The 21,572-nt window shown below is 37.9% G+C and overlaps 1 protein-coding gene across 1 annotated transcript in view; it reads left to right on the top strand.

Moving 5' to 3' along the window:
* Positions 1-21,572, top strand: part of pals1a (protein associated with LIN7 1, MAGUK p55 family member a) — a 33,913-nt gene continuing 12,341 nt past the window's right edge. The window contains exons 1-3 of the mRNA XM_077240058.1: positions 1-256; positions 17,522-17,647; positions 20,417-20,924. Of these exons, the coding sequence (XP_077096173.1) occupies positions 20,480-20,924 (445 nt within the window). The 5' untranslated portion in view covers positions 1-256; positions 17,522-17,647; positions 20,417-20,479. The remainder of the gene's footprint in view (positions 257-17,521; positions 17,648-20,416; positions 20,925-21,572) is intronic.

Genomic DNA, 21,572 nt, shown 5'->3' on the forward strand with positions numbered 1-21,572 from the left:
ACACCTGAATGGACGGTGGAGTTTAAGCATGGTGGATCTGTCCAATCAGAAGCGTCGTCTCATGCAGTTGCCGGAGGCGCTGTTGAGCCGCTCTCCGTCAGTCTCTCACACACAATACCGAGACTCGAGTCTCTAGCCACAGCGACCCGTCACACAACATGACAACAATCTAATGTGATATTCTGTGAACAAAACGGCGTTGTTGGAGTAATTTTACATTCATTGGACTAAAAGAACGGCACATCTTACTGAAGAGGTAAGCTAAGCGACACTTTCAACTTGTTTTGGCCTTTAAAACGCAACGTTGTTTGCAACAGGTTGCCTGGGAAAGAAAGCGCTGCACTTCGGGAAGTGGCCAGCTAACTTAGCTGTGTTAGCTATGCAAATATTCAGCATAACCCTAAAACACACTCCATTTGTATCAAATAAAGCTTTATACACATTCAAGACGCAGTTTATAAGATTTAAAAGGTCTATGCTTCACTGTTTGTTTAGTTTTGAGGGCACCCCAAGCTCATACAACGGCTGTCTCTCAAAACCTAATGAGCTGCCTACCTAGACAGCATTTGTAGGCATCATTAGCGTTTTCTACGCCAAGAAAGTGTTAGATCTCTAGGTATTGAGATAGATGCCCTGTTGTTTTGTATTAAGTAATAGTGATTATGAAGCTACATGTTTAAAATTTTAAAACTAGGGATTTAAACAACATGTTGAAACTGCCTGGAAGTTTCTTTGATCGATACACGGACTGCCATTGTTCATCTAACTTTAGCAGCTACCTTCATTACAGCCATTAGGGCACAAATGTCGCATTGTTGTCTTCGGGAAGGTTCCGAAATCTGATCCTCTTCATATTCTCTCTGGTGTGATTACGGAGATACCATGGATCAAAGCTGACATGGAAAGGGCGTTATCGTTTTATTTTATGACTGAATTGCCTACGGGAAGTGAAGGGGAATGATGTATTTCACCAGTTATATTACAGATATCTATAGTTTATGTTGAAAAATAGTGAATTATTAAGAGCCTGTGTCATTCATGAAAATGGTATCGGACTCTAGACACACTGGGCTGTATTACTAGGCATATTAAAAGTGTTTATGTGCTAATAAAGTTGACTGTTAAGTGTTCTGGTATATTTTATTAACCTCCTTTTTGAATATTCAATGGACTCTGACAGTTTGATGAGCTAGTAAGTTAAAGGAGATGAAATAAAGCGCTAGTTTTCCATTATTGATATTCTTGTTTTCCTAACTGCAAAAGTTTACACAAAGTGACTATAGTGTAACTTGTAGGCTACACTTTAGATGTTTATATTTTATTAGACTCCAAAATCATTTGACCTCACTTTTAGAGCATCATATAACCTTAATTACTTGCTTATGGAGTGAGTTTCAATTAATATTCTGGATTAAATACACTCTTGACAGTATTTGTAACACACACACACACACACATATATATATATATATATATATATATATATATATATATATATATATATATATAACAACTGGAAAAGGCATAATATATATATATATATATATATATATATATATATATATATATATATATATATGTGTGTGTGTGTTGACAAATGTGAAAGTATATGGGGGTGTGACAGTTGACCCATAGACTTTGTAAGTGATTTACTGTGTCAACACATTTTGTCTTGGCTTTGTTTGTTGTAGATGTAGCCTACATTTTTATGTTACCAAGTCACCAAAAATACAATCCCAGCCGGGGCTGGATGTGATCCATGTCTTCATTCCATTATTAGGAGCACAATTGACAATCTTATCATTTCCTCACATCACAAGCTGCGAGTCAGCTGGCTGCTCTGTGTTGTTTAAAGATAAGTGTTCACTGCATGCTGTGATATAATTCAGCTCAGAGGTGGCCATAGGTAACCTGTATCAGCAGCACAGTCACAGAGATAACCTTCCCTGCTCCTGATGCGCATACTTAAGTCGAAGATCAATTGTTCCATAAAATGATTCAGTGCTGTTGATGACAATAAATAATAGTAGGTTATTATGGCAGTCTTGGCACAGGTGTGGAGTTACTGCACAAATAAATGATGTTATAACGGATGATGGAGGATTTTGGCTCTGGATCAGATGGGCTTTCTTTCAAGGAGACGGTATCTGTTTTCAGAGTAGAGCGAGAGGTGTTAATGCCAGCACGCTCTAGAATCATATTACCTCACTGCCACGTTCCTTCAGTGAGTCTGGCCTGTCAGACTGATGAAATCTGATGCCCTGCTGGATATATAGAATATATATATATATATGTATAGAACAGTGTGACTCTTCAGAGACAGTTTGAAGATATTATCAATGAATTTAAATATTTATATCCAGAATAATTATTAAATGTAATCATTTCTATTCTTCTTATTATAGTGTAAAAAAAGTGCAAAATAACTTTTTCATTTGTTGTTGTTGTTGCATTTGTTTGTTGTACAATTTAAAAATAACTTTGTTTGATTATTACATTTTTAAAATTATTTGTATATAATTTATTCCTGTAATGCAACAGTTAACTTTTCAGCAGCCAACTCCAGTTTTCAGTGTCACAAGATCCTTCAGAAATCATTCTAATATGCTGATTTGGTGCTTAAAAAAACATTTATAATTATCAATATCAATGCTGAAAACAGTTGTGCTGCGGCTTAATATTTTTGCGGAAACTTTGATACTTTTTTTCCCAGGGCTTTTTTTCTTTGATGAATAGAACGTTTTTAAAATGTGAAACTTGTAATATTATAAAGGTTTTTACTCTCATGTTTTATTTAATTTAATGCATCCTGCTTAATAAAAGTAAAACAAGCTTACTGACCTCAAACATTTGAATAGTATTGTATGTATTCAGCCTCCCTGCACTAGATATTATTTTGTTGCATTTTATTAACCATTGAAGTACCTGTGTTGGTCTAGCACTACGTTCATATCCACGCTAGTGACAAACACCAGCATCAAATGTTATCAGCAAATGTTCTATGTGTGGAACTAGCAAGTAGGCTGATAGTCTCAAGTGTGTCAGCCTCATTCTCAGGTTCTGTTTACATCTGTGGCCTGGTTACATAAACTGCTTAGACTAGTCTTAAAAGTTAGTTATCTATTTTTTTTTCCAAGTCAATTGCCTAAAAAGGTAGATCGTTCTAATTTGAACTGGAAAAGTAAGACTGATTAACTCTTATTTAACTGGTTAAACTAGTTCCGGTTAAAGAGTTTGTTTTTCCCCTTGGTGCGGTTCGTTTGGGCAGGTGTGAAAGCAGCAATCGCATTCCGGTGCGCACCAAAAGCTGACCAAACAAGCGTACGCTTTCAAACGAACTCTGGAGCGGTTCGTTTGTGGTGAGAACGTGATCCGACCTCGAACAGACCAAACTGCCAAAGAACGACGCATTTTTGGACTAAAAGCTGCCGTAGTCAAACAAAATTATTATTTATATTGTCAATAGCGCTCCCTTTAAGCCACGACTGACTTACCACGTTCTGCACTCTCACTAAAATCTCATCATAAACACTGAAGTTGTCCGCACTGCACAGTGAATTTCTTATTTATCGTGTCTAGACTTTGTTGTTTATGGGGGGATTTGCGAAAGGATAAAGCTCGTGCTGATTCTGAACATAACTTACAGTGTGAGCGAATTCTCAGAATGTCTGCCGGATTTTCCTCTTTACTTCCGGGAGTTCTGTTGGAATTTTCCCACACGTTAATTCTGACCAATCTAAGTGCAGTTGTGGAAATATGTTCAAGACACATCTGGCCAACGAGTGATGTGGATGTTGTCACGTGACTGCATTTTGGTTCGTTTCATCATCTCATCAACTGATACGGACCTGAGCAATCAGTGTGGTGTGAAAAGGAACCAAAACAACTGAAAATGATACAAAGTATAATTTTTCGCCCTTAGTCTGGACCAAATTAACCAAACTACAGGTGTGAAAGCACACTTAATGGCTAAGTTTGTGCAACTGGCCCCCGGTATTAAGATGCTAAGGTGTAAATAGGGTCTAAAACGTTTTCAGCTTGTCAACCTTCGACCAGTTCCAGAAGTAGCCTAGTCGAAAACGCATTCGACCGGATTGCTTTCATAGTGTAGACGCTCATGTGGTCGAATGCGATAAAACAGCCACAAAACATACACAGGTTTTGTGTATGCTTTCAAAATACTCCCGCACCTTGCTCATCTTCTGAGTGGACATTTCTCTGAACCTCCCTGGAGTGCCACAGAGAAAACAAACGCATTCAAAAAGCTGAGGTTAAATTGAATTATTTAATTTTCCGCTCCAGATATAGAAATCTTTTCAAGATGATATTTTAACTTTAAAATGTAACATTAACATGATGGTAATTTAGCCTTTGTAAAAATATAAAGCAAAACATGAAATGTGCAAAGGGAAAAATTTTTTAAATAACGGCTAGTATTTCCAAGTCGACTAGCAGCAACAGCAGCAGTATCGTTTAATAGTCGAATAGTCTCGCACATCCCTAATAGATGTCAGAGCAGAAACCAAAGCTGCTACTCTCCGTATGTAAATTGCATGAGCTTGTTTCATCCATTAGATCAAAAGATCTGAAAAAGTCATACATTTAACCGCACATAGACTCTCCTCTCAAAGAAATCAGGACAGAAGTGGTTGAAAGTGGACCGAAGAGACGGATTAAAACACCAGTTGTAAACAGGTACTTGTCTCCCTCGTCTACTTGTGATCCGATCGACCAGAAACGCATCTTAATATCAGGTGTATACAGGGCCTCAGATATGTGTGATGCATTGATGTGGGAAGAGAGGTATGAAGGTGTAGACAGTAGGGCTGCACGATTAATCAAAGTTAAACCGAAATCACGATTTGGTTTAGTGAAGAGCGTCTCTGTGATCAGTGTGCTGCTCCATCTGAAACCACTGCGAGTTTAAGTCGCTTTTGACAGGACTTTTTATCTCATGGACTGTGGTATACGGGAAGAGGCTGGTAGTGTAACAGTAGTGTACAGAACAGCTGTAACCCGTCTGTGTCCCCTGAGGAATTCTTAATATGCACCGGCTCTGCTGTCCTGATGGACTGCAACGGTTAAGAATAAACAAGCCAAACTCTCCTAGAGAGCCCATACAAAATGCCGCCGGGCTACTGCTCTGTCTAGACCGGGATTTTCCCACCACTTTTCAGGGGGCCTGTGAAGAACAATAAGAACTCATTGGTCCCTGCAGGGAACTTCACTAACCTTTTCCACTGGTGGCACTTGCACTACTAACTTTTTCAGTTACTAGCGCAAAATATGATTTGGTCGCACAAATTATTTATAGTAAGCCGCTCTGGATAATAATGAACAATAATGAAACTGTATTGCATACAGATGTGCTTTTTATTTTACTTGCCATGTTTTAAACCACATGCCGCCTTGTTTTTGTTTTCTTTAACATTGGTTGGGATAGATTTACTGCAATAGAAAATACTGTACACAATAAAGAGCAAAATGGATTTCAACATGCTATGGTTTGCACAGATGGGCAGACTCGTGAACTCGTAAGTAGTGATGCACCGATGTGAAAATTGTGGCCGATACCGATAACCGATATTAATATTGCTGTTATGGTCGATATCTCTGTATAGAAAACAAATTTACTGATAATCAAATAAAGAGATATTTTTAAAAACACTTTTCTTTTCTTTTTTTTACTTTAGAAATGACTGATATTGGGCACCTTTACCTGTGTGCAAAATATGTCACACATAGGACACGCATGCATTATATTGCATTGCATATAATGTGTGCTGGTCAACTTGTCTAAAATTAAGAAACCCCTAGAAAAGAGTAAAAAAAAAAAATGCTGAAAAAAAAAAAAGTGTTCTATTTATTATTCCAATATCCAGGGAAAACGGCTTCTATTTGTCACGTGCTGTCTTTGCGTTTGAACATTGCACATTTTAAACAGGACACGCATTAGCTGAATAAATTTTAGCCAATACAAACATATTTATAGAAAACAGTTGACAATGAATAGAAAGAAGTCCAATAATAGCATAACAAATCACTTATTATAAAAATAATATCAAGTATAAGTTAAATGAATCCGACATAGGCCTATAATGAGGGCTGTGTTAGCAGTAAAACGGCCGTCATTTAACGAATTTTAAAAACACGGATGGATAATACAAAATGCTTTCTGACATTTTGACAGAAAAAAAACAAGCAAGAACAAAATTTAAACTATAGCCAATTTTCATTTTACAATTATCTTCTCTCTCTCTGTGTGCGCGCGTCCGTGTTTCTGAGAGAGAGAGCTCGCGCAGCACTGATACAATGGTACGTTTTAATCTAAGTAACGGTCGCGGGGCTGAAGCCAACTTGATGTGTTGAATGCTCAGAGCACGTTATAAAACGTATTCTTAAAATACACATTTCTGTTTTAATAAATGCTCATAGTAAAGCATAGCATATTGCCTAAAAACATAGGTACAAAAATAATCAGTGATACATTTGCGACCCATTAAAAATTAGGGTCGCAATGGCATTTCAAAAGGTCGCATATGCGACCATTTTGGTCGCAGTGTAGTTCCCTGCCCTGATTGTTTTAACGAATGACCCCTGAAAAGAAAGCTTCTGGCTCTCAAATTACCGACTTGAAAACTCATCAGTTGTGTGAAATGTTTGTTTTGAATGTTTGTCACCTGGCTAGTCCTAGCTGTGAGAAATCCTTATTAATCTCTTGATTCCGTTTGGGAATCATTGCAGGCTGGTCCAGGTGCAGAAACCAGTGAAGAGTGGATGAGCCACAGATCACCAGCACTGTGCCTAATAGGCTTTCAATGCTATAAATTGCAACACATCCGCACACTTCAAAGCATGCAAATATTTTTCTGCTGCTTTTTTGTACCACCGTGTTGATCATTTTATGTTCTCACTACGGATTCCAAAATAACATATAATTTAAATACTGACAAGTCAGTGGGTTGTCTGATTGACTGGTGAACTAAATGAATCTTTGTATTATTAGTCTGTATTGGATCTTGTTAGTGTTGTGTAGCCAGACCTCTGACTCTCGGCAGAATGTCTGGACCTCTTCACAGCTTATTCGGGTCAATAACTACTTGGACAGGAAGACACAGTCTGGTTGACATTTTAAAATGACAACCACGATACACTTCTTATCGATGCGGTACTTTTAAGGTATTCTTATTTTATTTATTTTTTGTTATATTCTTTTTATTAAAATAAAGAGAAAAGAAACAAATTAAGAACATAATTTAACATCGCTTTATATTCTGAAATGTAAAATTAATATCTATAGCAAAAGAAACAGCAATGTTTGAACTAATAGAATATAAAACATCTATTTTTAAATGGACCAGTGTGCAGGCCTTTTTTGTGTTTTAAATACACAAGATAACACAATAAGAACAAAGAATCAGAGTGCAAACAAATACATTAAATATACAATAAAACAAATATACAAAAAGCAATAAACAGTGCTTTAAATGCAGGATGGTCTACTAATATTACTGTTCAGGTTAGTAATATGGCCTACAAAGAAATCTAATACAGTAATAAAATGTAAAATACCACTGCATAGTTTTCACTGTAGAATTTGATAGATTAATGCTTATTAAAGCTTAAGTTATTCATTCAAGAGCTGTGAGTAATGTTCTCTTTGCCTTTTCTTGTTTGATTCACATTAATGTTGCAGTCGTCAGCATGTTTATAGACCACTCCCACTTTAATACCGAATGCAGATCTAATAATACACATCATATAATCTCCCAACTATTTATGCCTTTTTAAGACTGTTAATAAACGTGAATACTCTCCAAGCAATTTTTTGTCACATTTTGTGTGTATTTGGTAGTTTAGACACGCACACATAGCTTAAAGTATAATTTGCTTGTGTAGTTGTGGTCCATATTGAAGCACACACACAGAAAGCCGTCTTGAAGCTGGAAACAGTGTCTCTCTCTTGCGTGGATTATTGTGCTTTTAATAGCTATTATCAAACACATCCTGCAATTTAACAACATTAGAGACTGCATTTTACAATCACTGATTGTGATGATTCTGATGTTAAGTTTGGGTTTTAGGGAGAAATGACAACGCACTTCCCTATGTAGGGAAGGAAGTGACGCTAGACAGAACTCTTCTAGTTCTTAATGGTTTTACCTCAAATATCTTCTTTTTATAATCCTTAGAAGCCGACATCGAAAAATAAAATGAATATCACAGGCCTAAAGTGTTACCAGAAGTTTGAATGTTTAGTTCTCTCGGCCATTGTCACTAATTAAGCAGGGACTCTCTTTTAGATTGCGAAAAATGCATCAGAGACAAATGGTTTAATATTATCTTATATAATAGGGCTGGGTAAAAAATATCGATTTCTCGATTTTAATCGATTCTCATTTTTACGAACCGATATCGATTCTTAAATCCCAAGAATCGATTAGTCATCCTGTTTTCAGTTGATGAATGAATGGAACATTGTTGCGCGCATCCCATCCAATAAACGCAATAATCTTTCTGCTTTGTTACTATTGATATGAAACAAAGTCTCAGATTTCAAATTACGTCCATTTTCTTACGAAATTCAAAAACATAAATACCGTTTTGGCGCTGTGGCGTGAGATCGCTCTGGCGCAGCTCAAGAGAAGCAGCAGCGGCGAGCACACATAATCTTCTCTTCCGCCATAATATTACCAGTTACATCGTGAAATAAACATGAATGAGCATCTGAAAGTGTGTTAAAAGATAGAGTATAACTTATCGAAATCCTTGTTGTCACATGGAATCGCTCAATCATTGTTTCAACCGAGGAAAGACGTCAGTGAAACAGCTTGTAAACAATGTCATGTAACGTCACATTTACCTCAGAAAAACCATATCCAGTGACCATGAACTCGTTAGTCAGCTAGAAAAATTAACTCAAGAGAGGAGCATTTTGCTAAATATATGCACCATATTACATATGCATTTTATGTTATTTTATAATTATTTTGTTTTTCAATATTTAATGCATGTTTGAATAAATCTGGCAAGTTTTTATGACAGCCACCATTTAAATATTTATATTTCATATAACTGTATTATTAGAAAAATAAATAAAAGTGTAATTGTTTGTATACAAATCAGTAAATCTTTACCTTTAATATTAGGCTATAGTAGGCTAATGAAACAATTTTAATGATACAACTGACTCCCATAGTTTACAGCATTGGTTAAGAGATTTGTTTTCCTTGAGAAAATTTGCCATATATTGTACCTGATATCCAAAATAATCAATATTGAATCGAATCGAATCGTAATCAAAATCGAATCAAATTGCAAGCTTGTGAATCGAAATCGAATCGAATTGTGAAATTTGTGTCAATACCCAGCCCTATTATATAACATCTATATAGCAATAATAGAGATGCACCGATTGATCGGCTGGTGACCGGAATCGCCCGATTTTAACGTGATCGGCCATGATCGGCAACCGGCCGGTCACTCTGACATATTCCGATTTTTTAGCCGGTCAAATCTACTCAGGCGCCGCATGATTAACATGGCACAACCTCAGCATCACACGTGCACACGGAATGCACATGTAGGAAACCCTGTGAATTACGGCTGTTTCACACCGCAAACTTGAGCAGCGCGTTTTTTTTTTTCTCCGGCGTGCAATGTTAATCAATGAGTGCATTCGCACCGAAGGCAGGAGCAGCGCGTGAGCGTCGAGCAGGAGCGTCACGTGAACAGCAGTGAAGAGGGGTTTCGGCGCAGAGTCTATTTTTGCCGAGCTGCTCACGCTTATTTTATTTAATTTGTTCAAAAAATGTTCTATGTAAAATGTTCTATTAAAGAAAAGATAGAAAACAAACATTTGTGTTTGCTGTAAAGTGGTTAGAAAAATCGGAATCGGCCTAGAAAATTGTAATCGGTGCATCTCTATAATAAATAGTATGTGTGTTTTCTTAATTTCTCTACCGACAGCAGAACCTGTAAGGCCGGAGCTTATCAGTACTGTGGTCTTTCATAATTTAGCTCCGGGGCCCATTTAATACCGGGTTTCGGTACACATCCCTAGCATTCAGATCATGGTGTATGTTGTTGATTTTCTCATGGTTTGAGAGGTGGAGCCTTGCAGTCTTGTTTCCACCTGTCGGTCTATTTGGCAATATATTCTACAAACATTTTCATGGACATTACTTTTTTTGAATGTCGACTGAAGGCAAGTAGAATCAATGGTTTACTTATTAAGGTCATGTGCAGATTTTATTTCCTGCACTAAAAAGGCCCAAAGTGATTCATCCCTGCATGCTGGTGTTGTCCTTTACATACTATGCTGTATCCACATATTTTCCCTCTGTTTGTCTCTTTTCCTCACTCTCTCTAGCATTGCTCTCCCTCCTGGTACTAAGTGGTACGTGACCAATTCTTAGGAGCCTGGAATCTGGAATTTTTTTTGTACGCAAACACTGGGTGTTGGAATGTTGAGCTGGAAATTTGGAGAAGATAACGATCCTGGTCTGTTTCTCCTCTACAGTGACGGCCATGGAAGTGTCGGCCTGTCCAACTTCCCTATCTCCTGCATGTCTTTGTAGACATCAGCACTTCTCTTGTGCATTTTCCACTTCTCTGATGAGAAAGATTCATATTTGTGAGATGTCATTTAGTTTATTATTAGTATTTCAGTGTAAAGGTGTGGTGGACCCCAGAGCTTTGTTATGTTGTCAGATAGTTATAAAACCTATTGAAGGGTGATGAAGGGAAAGGAGCTCCGGTCCCTCCCTGTCGCAGAATTCAGGTACCGTTTTCCATACTTGCCACTCCTCAGGACGAGCCGTTTCATGTCTATCAGAGGAACAGGTTCATCCTGTGCAGGGCAGAGTCTGCCAGGCCAAGGAAAAAAAACATCCTTCATGTGAATAATGCACGTTATTTAGTGCGTTAAATGGAGCTCTTTGCTGTTTGTTTAAGCTCAAAGGCCATAAGAGCTTCATATAACTCATATAGTAAGCCACCATACTCTTACAGACAGATTGAATTGCCGCTCATCATCATTGAAGTAGAGCGATTGCACCGATTACAATTTTCTAGGCCGATTTTTCGTTGAGTTTGCCCTGCCGATACCGATTTCGATTTCATTTTTCCTGACCACTTTACAGCACACACACAAATATTTATTTTCTCTCTTTTCTTTAGTAGAACATTTTACATTTTGCATAGAACATTTTTTTTACAGTAATCACTATGAAATATAACTATATCCATTACTCCTGGTGTGGGACATTCACACACATCTAAAGTGCAGTGTTATGGAAGAACCATTTCCTTCTTTTCACATCCAATATCCAACTAAAAAAATGTGTTCATTTCAAAAATAAAATTCATTTTCTTTTCTGACATAGCCTACTATAGCCAGACATGCAAATTCTGTGCATTTTGGGGACTTTTTGTGTGAAATCATATTTATTTTGTCCATCAAAAGTGTTCTTTCACTTTAATTGAGCGTGAGCAGCTCAGCACAAATAGACTCTGCGCCGAAACCCGCGCTTCACTGCTGCTCACGCACCGCTCCTGCTCCCTGTGTGAATGCACTCATTGATTAACATGCACGGCGAAAAAAATGCACGCTGAAAAAACGGTGTGAAATACTTGCGGTGTGAAACGGCTGTAATTCACAAGGTTTCCTACATGTGCGTTCCGTGTGCACGTGCAATGTTGATGTTGCGCAATGTTAATCATGCGCCGCCAGAGTGCATTTGACCGGCATAAAATCGGTATAAGTCAGACTGACCCGCCGGTCATGGCCGATCACGTGAAAATCGTCCAATTCCGGTCACCAGCCGATCAATCGGTGCATCTCTACTTTGAAGCAAGCAGCATGTGCAGATTATATATTTAAAAATTACACAATAGTCACAATAGACATTATTGATATTTGAATTTGATCAAAGGGATAGTTCACCCAAAAATAAAAATTCTGTCATTGTTTACTCACTTTAATGTGGTTTCAAACCCATAAGACTTTCATCCATCTTCAACCTTCTACAATGCAAGTAAATCACTCGCATATTTCATGCTAGGCGACTAAAAATGTCTTTAATTAGCCAATGGCTAGTAAATCCTACAATTTCACTCGCATGTTATTGAATTAGACTAAAAATAAGTTTAGCGCAGATATAATTTCATTGCCTGCTGAACTTTACCACACCATTGCTTGGCTGGGAGTGCACTTTGTTGCTTTCTTGTGCACTCAGTGTGAGAGAAAGAGAGATGATACACATGGCAGGTAAAGAGAATTAACTCGCTAGATCTAAATGCAGGGACTGGCCGATCGACAAGACAGAACTATCACTGTCCTAATCAGGCTAGTGCTGCATCGTCATGAAAGTTTATTATTTGCACGTTTTTAAGCCTTGCCAATTTAAACAGCAACAGCAGCGGCACACATTCAATGTGCGCGCCCAGAAACACGTCTGAATAGAGTTTTCCTTCACGTGTTCTTATGCTTGAAGGGACAATTTCACACAATTATCTAAAAATGTCTGTCTTGGCTAGTCTCCTTGTAAACAATCAGTTATGTCTTAAGCGAACGCAAACTTCCAAGAAAGACAACTCACGTGTAACACTATCCATGCATCATGTCTTAAAGTGACAACAGCTTAATGTTCCTGCTGCTGTCTGTTTTTAATGTTAATCAAACTACAAAGAACTCACTGCAATAACTGCTTTTAACTGAACAACTTTTGTACTTTAAGGATTAATCTATATTTAATTATTTACTTTATTCAATTTCTGTACCTAATCACCCTAATCTGTATCTAACTACTGTACCTGAATAGCACTGTTTTCATGTTTTGTTTTTTTGTGCTATTGCTTGATGTTTACTTTAATAATGTTTGAAATTTATGATTATATAATTATATAGATTTTTTTTAATTTGCATTCATTAATTCCATTACTAGCCAATGGCGACTTGAGTTAAGCAAGCACATTTGAGCTTCCATTTACCATATTTGTTGTGCTTTACGATTTTTATATGTGAAAATAAGCCTAAATTGGATTGTTTATCATATAAAGTGATAAACTGTCTTCAGAAGACTTGGATTAAATCGCTCGATTCAAATTGATTTCTTGAAGCATCGATGTTTTGGTTTTTGGTTGAATGGACTTTAAATGTAGAAAAAAAAGTCTCAGGTTTCATTAAAAATATCTTTATTTGTGTTTAGAATTTAAAAAAAAATGTCTTGTGGGTTTCAAATGACATGAAGCTAAATTTTTAGGTGTACTATGTCTTTAATAGCCATTCTTATGACTGCATTTTGTCATTTTTGTCCGGGTTTTTTGCATTGCGGAAATCACAAGGCATTGGACGTCTTTTATCTTTTATGATTAGTGGCTGATTATCTCAAATAATAGCCATTAGAACTAGTCACAATAACTGCTCATGTGTAAAGTGGAAAAGGAACTTTTGTTTTTGATCAGTATCATCTGATTACTTTGACAATCCTAGTTTACGTTCTCTTTTCAGTTACAGTAGTGAAACTACTCTTATCACAAAATCTAGCCAGGAATGTGACCGGTGCGAGGCCGTCATGTGTATTGCGTTGTCGTGTGTTCACAGACGCAGTATCTGTGAGGACCGTTTCCCAGGTGGAATGAAAAACAACAGGGTTGTTGACACAGTGCCCACTAATGCTCACGTCTCATTGGCTGCCTTTGGGCCAACCGTGCTGCACCTGCTCTGGCTAGAAACACCTGCATTCACAAACATGCTCTTCCTAATCTACCTCGCCTCATGCCTGGTCTTCCACACTGGGAAATATTAGCCTTCCCTTTGGCATTTATCAGAGATCAGCCTGATTATTTAGCCGATAAAGGCTAATGTTTGGATTTGGGTTGGTTTACTACATCAGTGTAAAGGGCAGATTCTATTAGTAAGAGCCCAGATGTCCCTATTCCCTGTGTAAGAAGCCAGAGGCTTAGTGTGCTATGCCGAGCTGTAGTTGAGTCGTGGCCAGCCAGTGACTGAATGGAACGGGAGGGTTTGAAGTAGGCTACTTAAGCTCTTGAACAGCAGATGGTTTGAGGCTTTATTTATATGTTTTTCAGTCTTAAGGCTCTCCACTGCATGTTGTGTCATCAAGTAGGGGGGAAGGGGAAACATCGTTAAGACAGTCGGTATTGGTGTGCGCGTGTTTGTGTTCATACGTGTGCAAGATCTGTAAAACAGAATTAATTAAGCCGCCTTGCACAGCCCAGGGTACAGAATGACCTCATATTGGCTCACCTGGAAATCCCTGGTACAAGAATTGAATTTTTATATAATTGTGAAAGGTATTATCTTGGTATTATCAAAACACTGCAAAAGATGTTTAGCGATAAACAAACATTATTGTTGTTTTATTAGTTTTAGTCTGCAAGTTACGTGTTAAGGCCAATTTCCACACAGGTGGTGACCAATGCAGACAATTACCAAATTACAGTCAATTCTCTGACACTCCACGACCCAGCAAACGTCGATTGAACATCTTCAATGGGGGAAAACAAGCGCCGACCACAGATCTGACAAAAAGATTGCTGTTGGTCTGTTGGTTCAATCAAAAACAAACAAAAAAACAGTTTTGCCTTTTAAATAAAAATATTTTTAAAATGAAACCTTGAACATTTAATTCAATTTACACAAAAAATACAATACAAAAATTAAATAAATAATTTAAAAATTAAATATGTGGTGTTTGAGAAAAGTGTCAAAATCTGCTATGGGGTAATAATGGAATAAACGAATTTGCGACAGCTGAATGTGAAATATGTAAATGTAAAAAGCCAAACATGTCCGTCTGTGTGTAACGTAATTTATTTAAGCCACGAAATAAACTTTTAATGTAAAAATAAGCATTCCGTAAAATAAGTGTAATGAACTATGCAAAAAGTAGCACGTTTTATAATTATCACAAAATCAAACATAGTTCACCCCTTATGCATGTTATCACATACATGAAAAACTGGCTGGCTGATCAGGCTGGCTATCTTTTGGAATATTAGAACTAAAAACATTAATACTTAATGTAATGTAAAAAAAACTTAATACTCAATCACTTCACTCAATACTTCAGGCTAAGAAATAAAATTATTACTTTACGATCCATCTGTTTTCAAATCATCATCATTTGAATATCATGACATCTGTCTGTCAAAAAATTCAAATTTTCAGTAGTATTTACGAGAAGCAGAGGTCCAGCAAGCACATACAATTCCTGGAAAACCCACGTCATCGCTTTCTGAGATGAGGGAGATTTCGTCAGCCTGAACGGCTTCTACATGCTATCTGTCAGAGACAATAACTTGCATAATATAAAATAAAATTTGCCATTTGAGTATACATTTTTTCTTCACTCGCTGAAATTAAATCTGAATGATCAGGGAACCGAGTGAAATACTTCACACTGCGTGCTAAAAAGATCAAACCTTCGTTTTGACGGACATTTTATGCACAAATGCATTCTGATATTCCTGATTTTAATATTTTCACCGATTTCTATTCTCGAGTGATCTTTTTTTCCATAATTTTGGAAAAAGATGAACTTTTAAATAAATGAGTGATCTTGAGATGAGTCATGAGTTGTACAATTTGACTCTCATATTCTGATGTAATACATTATAAACTTGGCAGGTGATTTGTAAAAAAATGTTCCAATAAAAGATGATACATTTATACATGATAAATTAAACAATTGCTTTAGCAGATTTCGACTCAAAAGTCTTTTGCCCTAAAACAATGTACCTTAAAAGCTTCATTTACCCATTTTGTGCCATATGTAAAGAAACATTCAGCCCACTTCCTAGACAATACAGAGATTCTAAAAAAATTGCATGTTAATTATCAGACCTGATTTGCTCACTTCACTGATGCCAGATTTTAAAAAATGGCAAAGGTCAGACTATCGTTTTTATATCGCCATTTAAAACCATGTTGTATTTCCTAATCAAAAATGGTGGCCAACTTTCCAGTAACTTTCTCCGTAATTTTCCTTGCCAAAGGCAATTTTTCCTTTCAGTTGGCTGTTGTCCCTGCTCAGCATTTTACCTCAGCCGTCCATCTGAGCCACTCTCATGAAAGCTAGATGTCTGTTATGTAAATGTTCTGGGCTTTTTGGCATCGTCAGGGGGATTGTTTGATTTGGCTCAGAATGGCTTATTGTCTCTGATGCGGTGTAGTAGGCGGCCTTAAGATTGTTCTTATCTCTGGCCAGCAGGGTGGAAAACCACCATAATGACGTCAGCATGAGCACCTGAATGTAGGGAGTGTGTGGCGCTCACGAGAATGTTGGCTACATTCAAGCTACATCTGTGTGTAGGTGTAAGGCTACAATCCTCTTATCTTTTTATAGGAAAGATTAATTGGATTTTCTCCTGTCGATATCTGCACAACTGCATCCAAACAAAAAACAGTGGCTTAGAGGTCTTAATGAAATAAATGTTTGTTCACAGCAGGCCTGTTTTTTAGCTCTTGTTCTTCTATGTCTTAATGTAACCTTTACTTCGGTTTACACTAGTAATCAGGTATTAAGGTTGCACGAGAAAGCGTTTGCATGCAGACGTTCACAAGCCCTTATATTGGTCTGGTCTGCGGAGGAATGTCATTCCCAGGCTGTTTTGCATTCCTTCCGTGTGCATTATGGGATTGTTGCTCCATCACTGCACAACGATGACCTCAGAGATGGCTGTGTGAATTATAATGGAGGCATGCAGCAACTATAAACAAAAATATCTATATTGGCTGCTTTTATAAGCTGCTTTTTCAGCAGTCATTATTCCACTCTTTAGTGTCACGCGATCCTTCAGACATCATTTGAATATGCTGATTTGGTGCTCGAGAAACATTTATTATTATCAACTGTATTTTTTGGAAAATTGAAACTGGGGAAAAAAGAAAGAAAAGAAATGAATGCATTTATTCGGCAATGTCACATTAAATTGATCAAAAGTTACAGTAAAGACATTTATAATGGTACAAAATATTTATTTTTCAACTAAAGAAGAAATATATCTTGAGCTTTAAATCAGCATATAAGAATAATTTCTGAAGGATCATGTGACACTGAAGACTGGAGTAATGATGCTGAAAATTCAGCTTTGCAATCAGGGTAATACATTACATTTTTAAATTATATTAAGATAAACAGTTTGTTAATGTAATAATATTTCACAATATTACTGGGTTGTTGTTGTTGTTTACTATTTTTGATCAAATAAATTTAGCCTTGCTGAGCATAAGAGACTTTTTCAAAAACATTTCAAACTTTTGACTGGTAGTGTGTGCATATGTTTATATTTATTATTAGCATTTATTGTAGATTATGCAGTCCTTTACTCTTGTCCGTGACAAATTAGGACAGATTAGCATTTACACAAATGCACTGTGGTCACCTGCATTTCAGTGTCATCAGCTTGTGATTGGATCACGAATACGGATCTCAATGTCATATGTAAATGAGGTCATGCTGTCACCTGCACTCACAATTTCTCTCTATTTCAGGAGGGGTCAACAGAAACAGACTTTTAGCATTCAGGGGACGAGAGAAGGCAGACGGGTCAGAACTGACGAGAGAGGAGACCCTGCTACAATCTGGAGGGCTTATCCTGGGCTGACTGGCTAACACGGGTGAGGACCCCCCCCGTGTGTGTGTGTGTGTGTGTGTGTGTGTCCTCTTTGTGTTTTTCTACTTTGGTTCTCAGGCCTTGGGACCTCCCGCCCACAGACAAAGCTGTTGTCATGGCAATGCGTTAGGCAGTCGTGCGGCACAGAAATCTCGGAGCTGTCTTAACGGGAGGAGGGGAAACTGAGGCAGGGCATGGCAGAAGTGAGGGGAGCCGTCCATTAGTGAGGAGTGAAGCTAGACTAAATGAGGGATGGTGTTAAAGATAACAGAGGTTCTGTATCAGACAGAAGGCTCCGCTGAGGTCAGACTGAGAGTTTCCCAGAAACTCCAGTGATTTCATCTCAGCCATCAACACTTATGCTGTAACAACTTCTGTAATCAGCACTGCTTTATTTACTGACTCCAACAAGATGGGAGCTAGGATAATGCTTTTGGGCAGGCTAAACTTTAAAAAGTTATTAAATTGCCTTTAGCACTCCCAAAATTAGCTTGCAGCTTTTCAGGCTCAAGTGAGGTGCGTGGGCCTTCAAGAATATTGAAAACTAACCTTCAAGAACACTATTGTAAAAAAAAATCATAATTTTAGAATAAGTCATGGAAATGCTGGTCAAAACTGTTATTCATTAACAAAACATACAATATTCATGTGGGTCACTTCAGTATCCATATTTTCTTACCCATATAAGACCCTTACCTGTCAGGAGGTCAGATACATATTATTTTATTTATTATATTTCATCACAGCATGGGCTGGTTCTCATAATGGGAGTATAGAGAAGTGAGGAAAGTGGAATGGAGGAGGGGTAGATGAAGGGACAAAGGTTATCCATTATCCTCACTGTGCAGTCTTTTCTCTATCCTATGGGATGGGTTTTCCTGGAAGAAGACTCCCATTTTACTTGGTATCACTGTCTCATGTATAATTCAGTGGTAGAACATTGGTATCTAGTCATTTGCAAACACTTCAGTCCTAAATCCTTCTTCCATGAATACTCTCGTTGCAAGAGCTTCTTTCGGTATCTCCCTCAAATGCACGCCTCATCACCTGACTCACTGGGTGACAGAGCCATGACTCAGGGCTGTTTGTTACTGAAAACTGTCTGAGAAGATGGAAGGAAAGGATTGAGGGGTCAAGGGTCAGGGCCGCTCACATCTGCAAGTTCTTGTTGGGGGGTGAAAAAGCGAGTTGGGGTTTTCTGAAAAGTGTCAGCTGTCAGAAATGGGGATGATAAAGGGGCAGATAACACAGTGATCTGGCCTGTCTCCGACAGCTGACACAGCACTCACAAACACAAGGCCACTACGGTGGAGAAGAGGAACCTGTGGCTGTTTGTTTATCGCTCTTAGTCTTTGTTTGTTTCGTCATCATATTGTGCAGTTTTTGACACAGCTCTTTATATAACTGTACACTTATACTGGACTGAATGTCATAAATAGCTCTGTAATTAATCAGCTGTGTTGTTGAATGAGGGTACAGTAATAAAGAAAAGACAACTTTCTGTTGTGACCGCATAGAGGTTTTTGCGTTTTGTAAATGTATTGTGTTTTAGTGGATAGTGTCAAGTACTCCTAAATCATCATTGTTTTGCTCATGGGACCCGTGTTTGACTCGAATCTGAGTCTTGTCCCAAACCCATTCCCCCTTTCTCTTCCTCCACTTCCTGTCAAATCTCCACTGTCCAGGAAAAAAGTAAAAATAAATGACAAAACAACTAGATGTGTGCCTGGGCTAAACTTGATGTCTTCATGATGCTAATGCATTATGGGTATTTAGCAGAGCATTGTTATGCTGTTGCTAATGTGTTCTGTAGCACAATGTTATGAAGTTTTGAAGTGCTTTTTGGGTGGTCACTGGTGTAAAGAGTGCAACTATGGCTACATGATGTGCAGGGAAACAAATCAAACTGCACAAAAAATTGTTATTGCAATTTTTTTAAGAGCTCCAAGTTTGTTGTGTATTTTTGTAGGACTGCACAATTTGGCAACAAAAAAAGATTGCATATCAATATGATTTTAAAACTTTTGTTGTTTTATTATAAATCATTATTATTAAATAAAAAATATTAAAATAAGAAATATTACCATTATAAAAAATACTATTTCACTGTAAAAAGTCTTCAAGAAAAATATAAATGTTACTTTATAGTACAGCTCTAAAATTACAATACAAGAAATATTTCCTTAATTTCATAACGTTAATCCATTGAGCTTTTTTGGCATAAAACTGCTGGGAGCCCTTAACGCTTTTCCTGCTTCTTCCTTCAACAGGTTTAAATGCTTCTCATTACATTCGCGATTAAATTAGCACTTTAAAATGCACTGCATATATATTTATTTAATTAAATCACAGACTTTGAAATAAAATCAAAAAGGCAATATGGATTAGTGCGATTATCAAATGACAATTAATCATTCAGCCATATGTGTCTAGTCTCTAGATATTACATCAGTCCCTACTTCTATACAAGTGTATCGGATTGTTTTGTTTTGTTTTATTGCCAAAAGAAAATCATAATTCTGATCCCTTCTTAATAGAAGCTCTCTCCTCAAGCCACATGATTTGATGAATCATTCATGTCTTTAGCACAAACAGTTCTAAAAGATATTATGAATTAGGTTTAATACTTAGTTTCTCCATAAAAATGTTGGGTGGTATTTTGAATGAATAGATCATGCATATAAATACATGTTTTTAAACAACTATTTTTAAATATACATCAAATATCCTTGGTTGTGGAAGACTCCTCTAACCGCAGTTCCCTTTCTTCCAGGTGTGGCTCTCTGTCCGGAGCTACTGACCTCAGTCCTGCTGTCATGGCATCAGCCCTCACACCATGCAGAAAGCACCCGTCCTAACCCTCATACCTCACACACACTCACACCACACTTCACCACACACACACACAGCCATGATGACCACCTCCCACATGAACGGATATGTGACCGAGTCAGACGGGGGAGGCACTGACATGCTGGAGGAGGTGGTGCAGAGGCACAGGGAGATGGCGGTGGACTGTCCCAGTGAGCTGGGTGCTCGTACCCTGCCCATCAGACGCAGTGCCCAGCTGGAAAGGATTCGCCAGCAGCAGGAGGACCGCAGGAGACGAGAGGAAGAGGGCCGCAACCGGCAGGAACTCGACCTTAACTCATCCATGCGCCTCAAGAAACTTTCCCAGAATCCCAAGGTGGGCATCGATAACCCCACCTTTGAGCAAATGGAAGGTCCCGGTGGCTCCATAGGTGGTCTGCAGAGCCTCACCGCACCACCAGCTTTACTAGGTGGGTGTAATAAGCATTTGTTTCCAAAGATTGCGACTATAAACCCACCCGCAACATGCAGAGCAAGCAGCGGTATTGTTTGTGGGTTGAGCCGTGGCCTAGCGTTTAGTGTACCAAGCCTACATACTGAGTCATGGTGCGTATGTGGGTGATACAAGTTTTAATCTTGCTTGCAACATTCAGACTGATCTCATGAAATGGCGTATGTATGACACGCCAATTCGTATTTCCATTTTTGGCGTGCTATCAACACGCATAATCGCTTTTCACCGTGTTTATCAACGCCTTTGACTTAAAGTTATATTACTGTATTATGTATATATAGATATATGACCTACCCCAACCCCGTCCCTAAACCTACCCGTCACTGGGGTTAATACCATTTATGAGTGTTCTCCTACCATCCTAGGAAAAAAAAGATCGCTCCACAGATGTAGATATAGATTTTGCTTCGTTTCGCTCGGACATTTAACGGCGTACACATACACGCGGAATCACTTGGACATTTAATGGCGTAGACATACACGCAAAAGATTTCGGCGTGGACATACACGCGGATAGCTCAAAATGCGTATAGATAACACGCCACTTGACTTGAAAGTGGCGTGTATGTTTACGCAAAGTCATGATGTCATGTTGCAACATTTC

This window comes from Siphateles boraxobius, unplaced genomic scaffold, assembly GCF_051911475.1.
Source record: "Siphateles boraxobius isolate OS27281-9 unplaced genomic scaffold, OSU_SipBor_1 22, whole genome shotgun sequence".
In the NCBI taxonomy this organism is placed as follows: domain Eukaryota; kingdom Metazoa; phylum Chordata; class Actinopteri; order Cypriniformes; family Leuciscidae; genus Siphateles; species Siphateles boraxobius.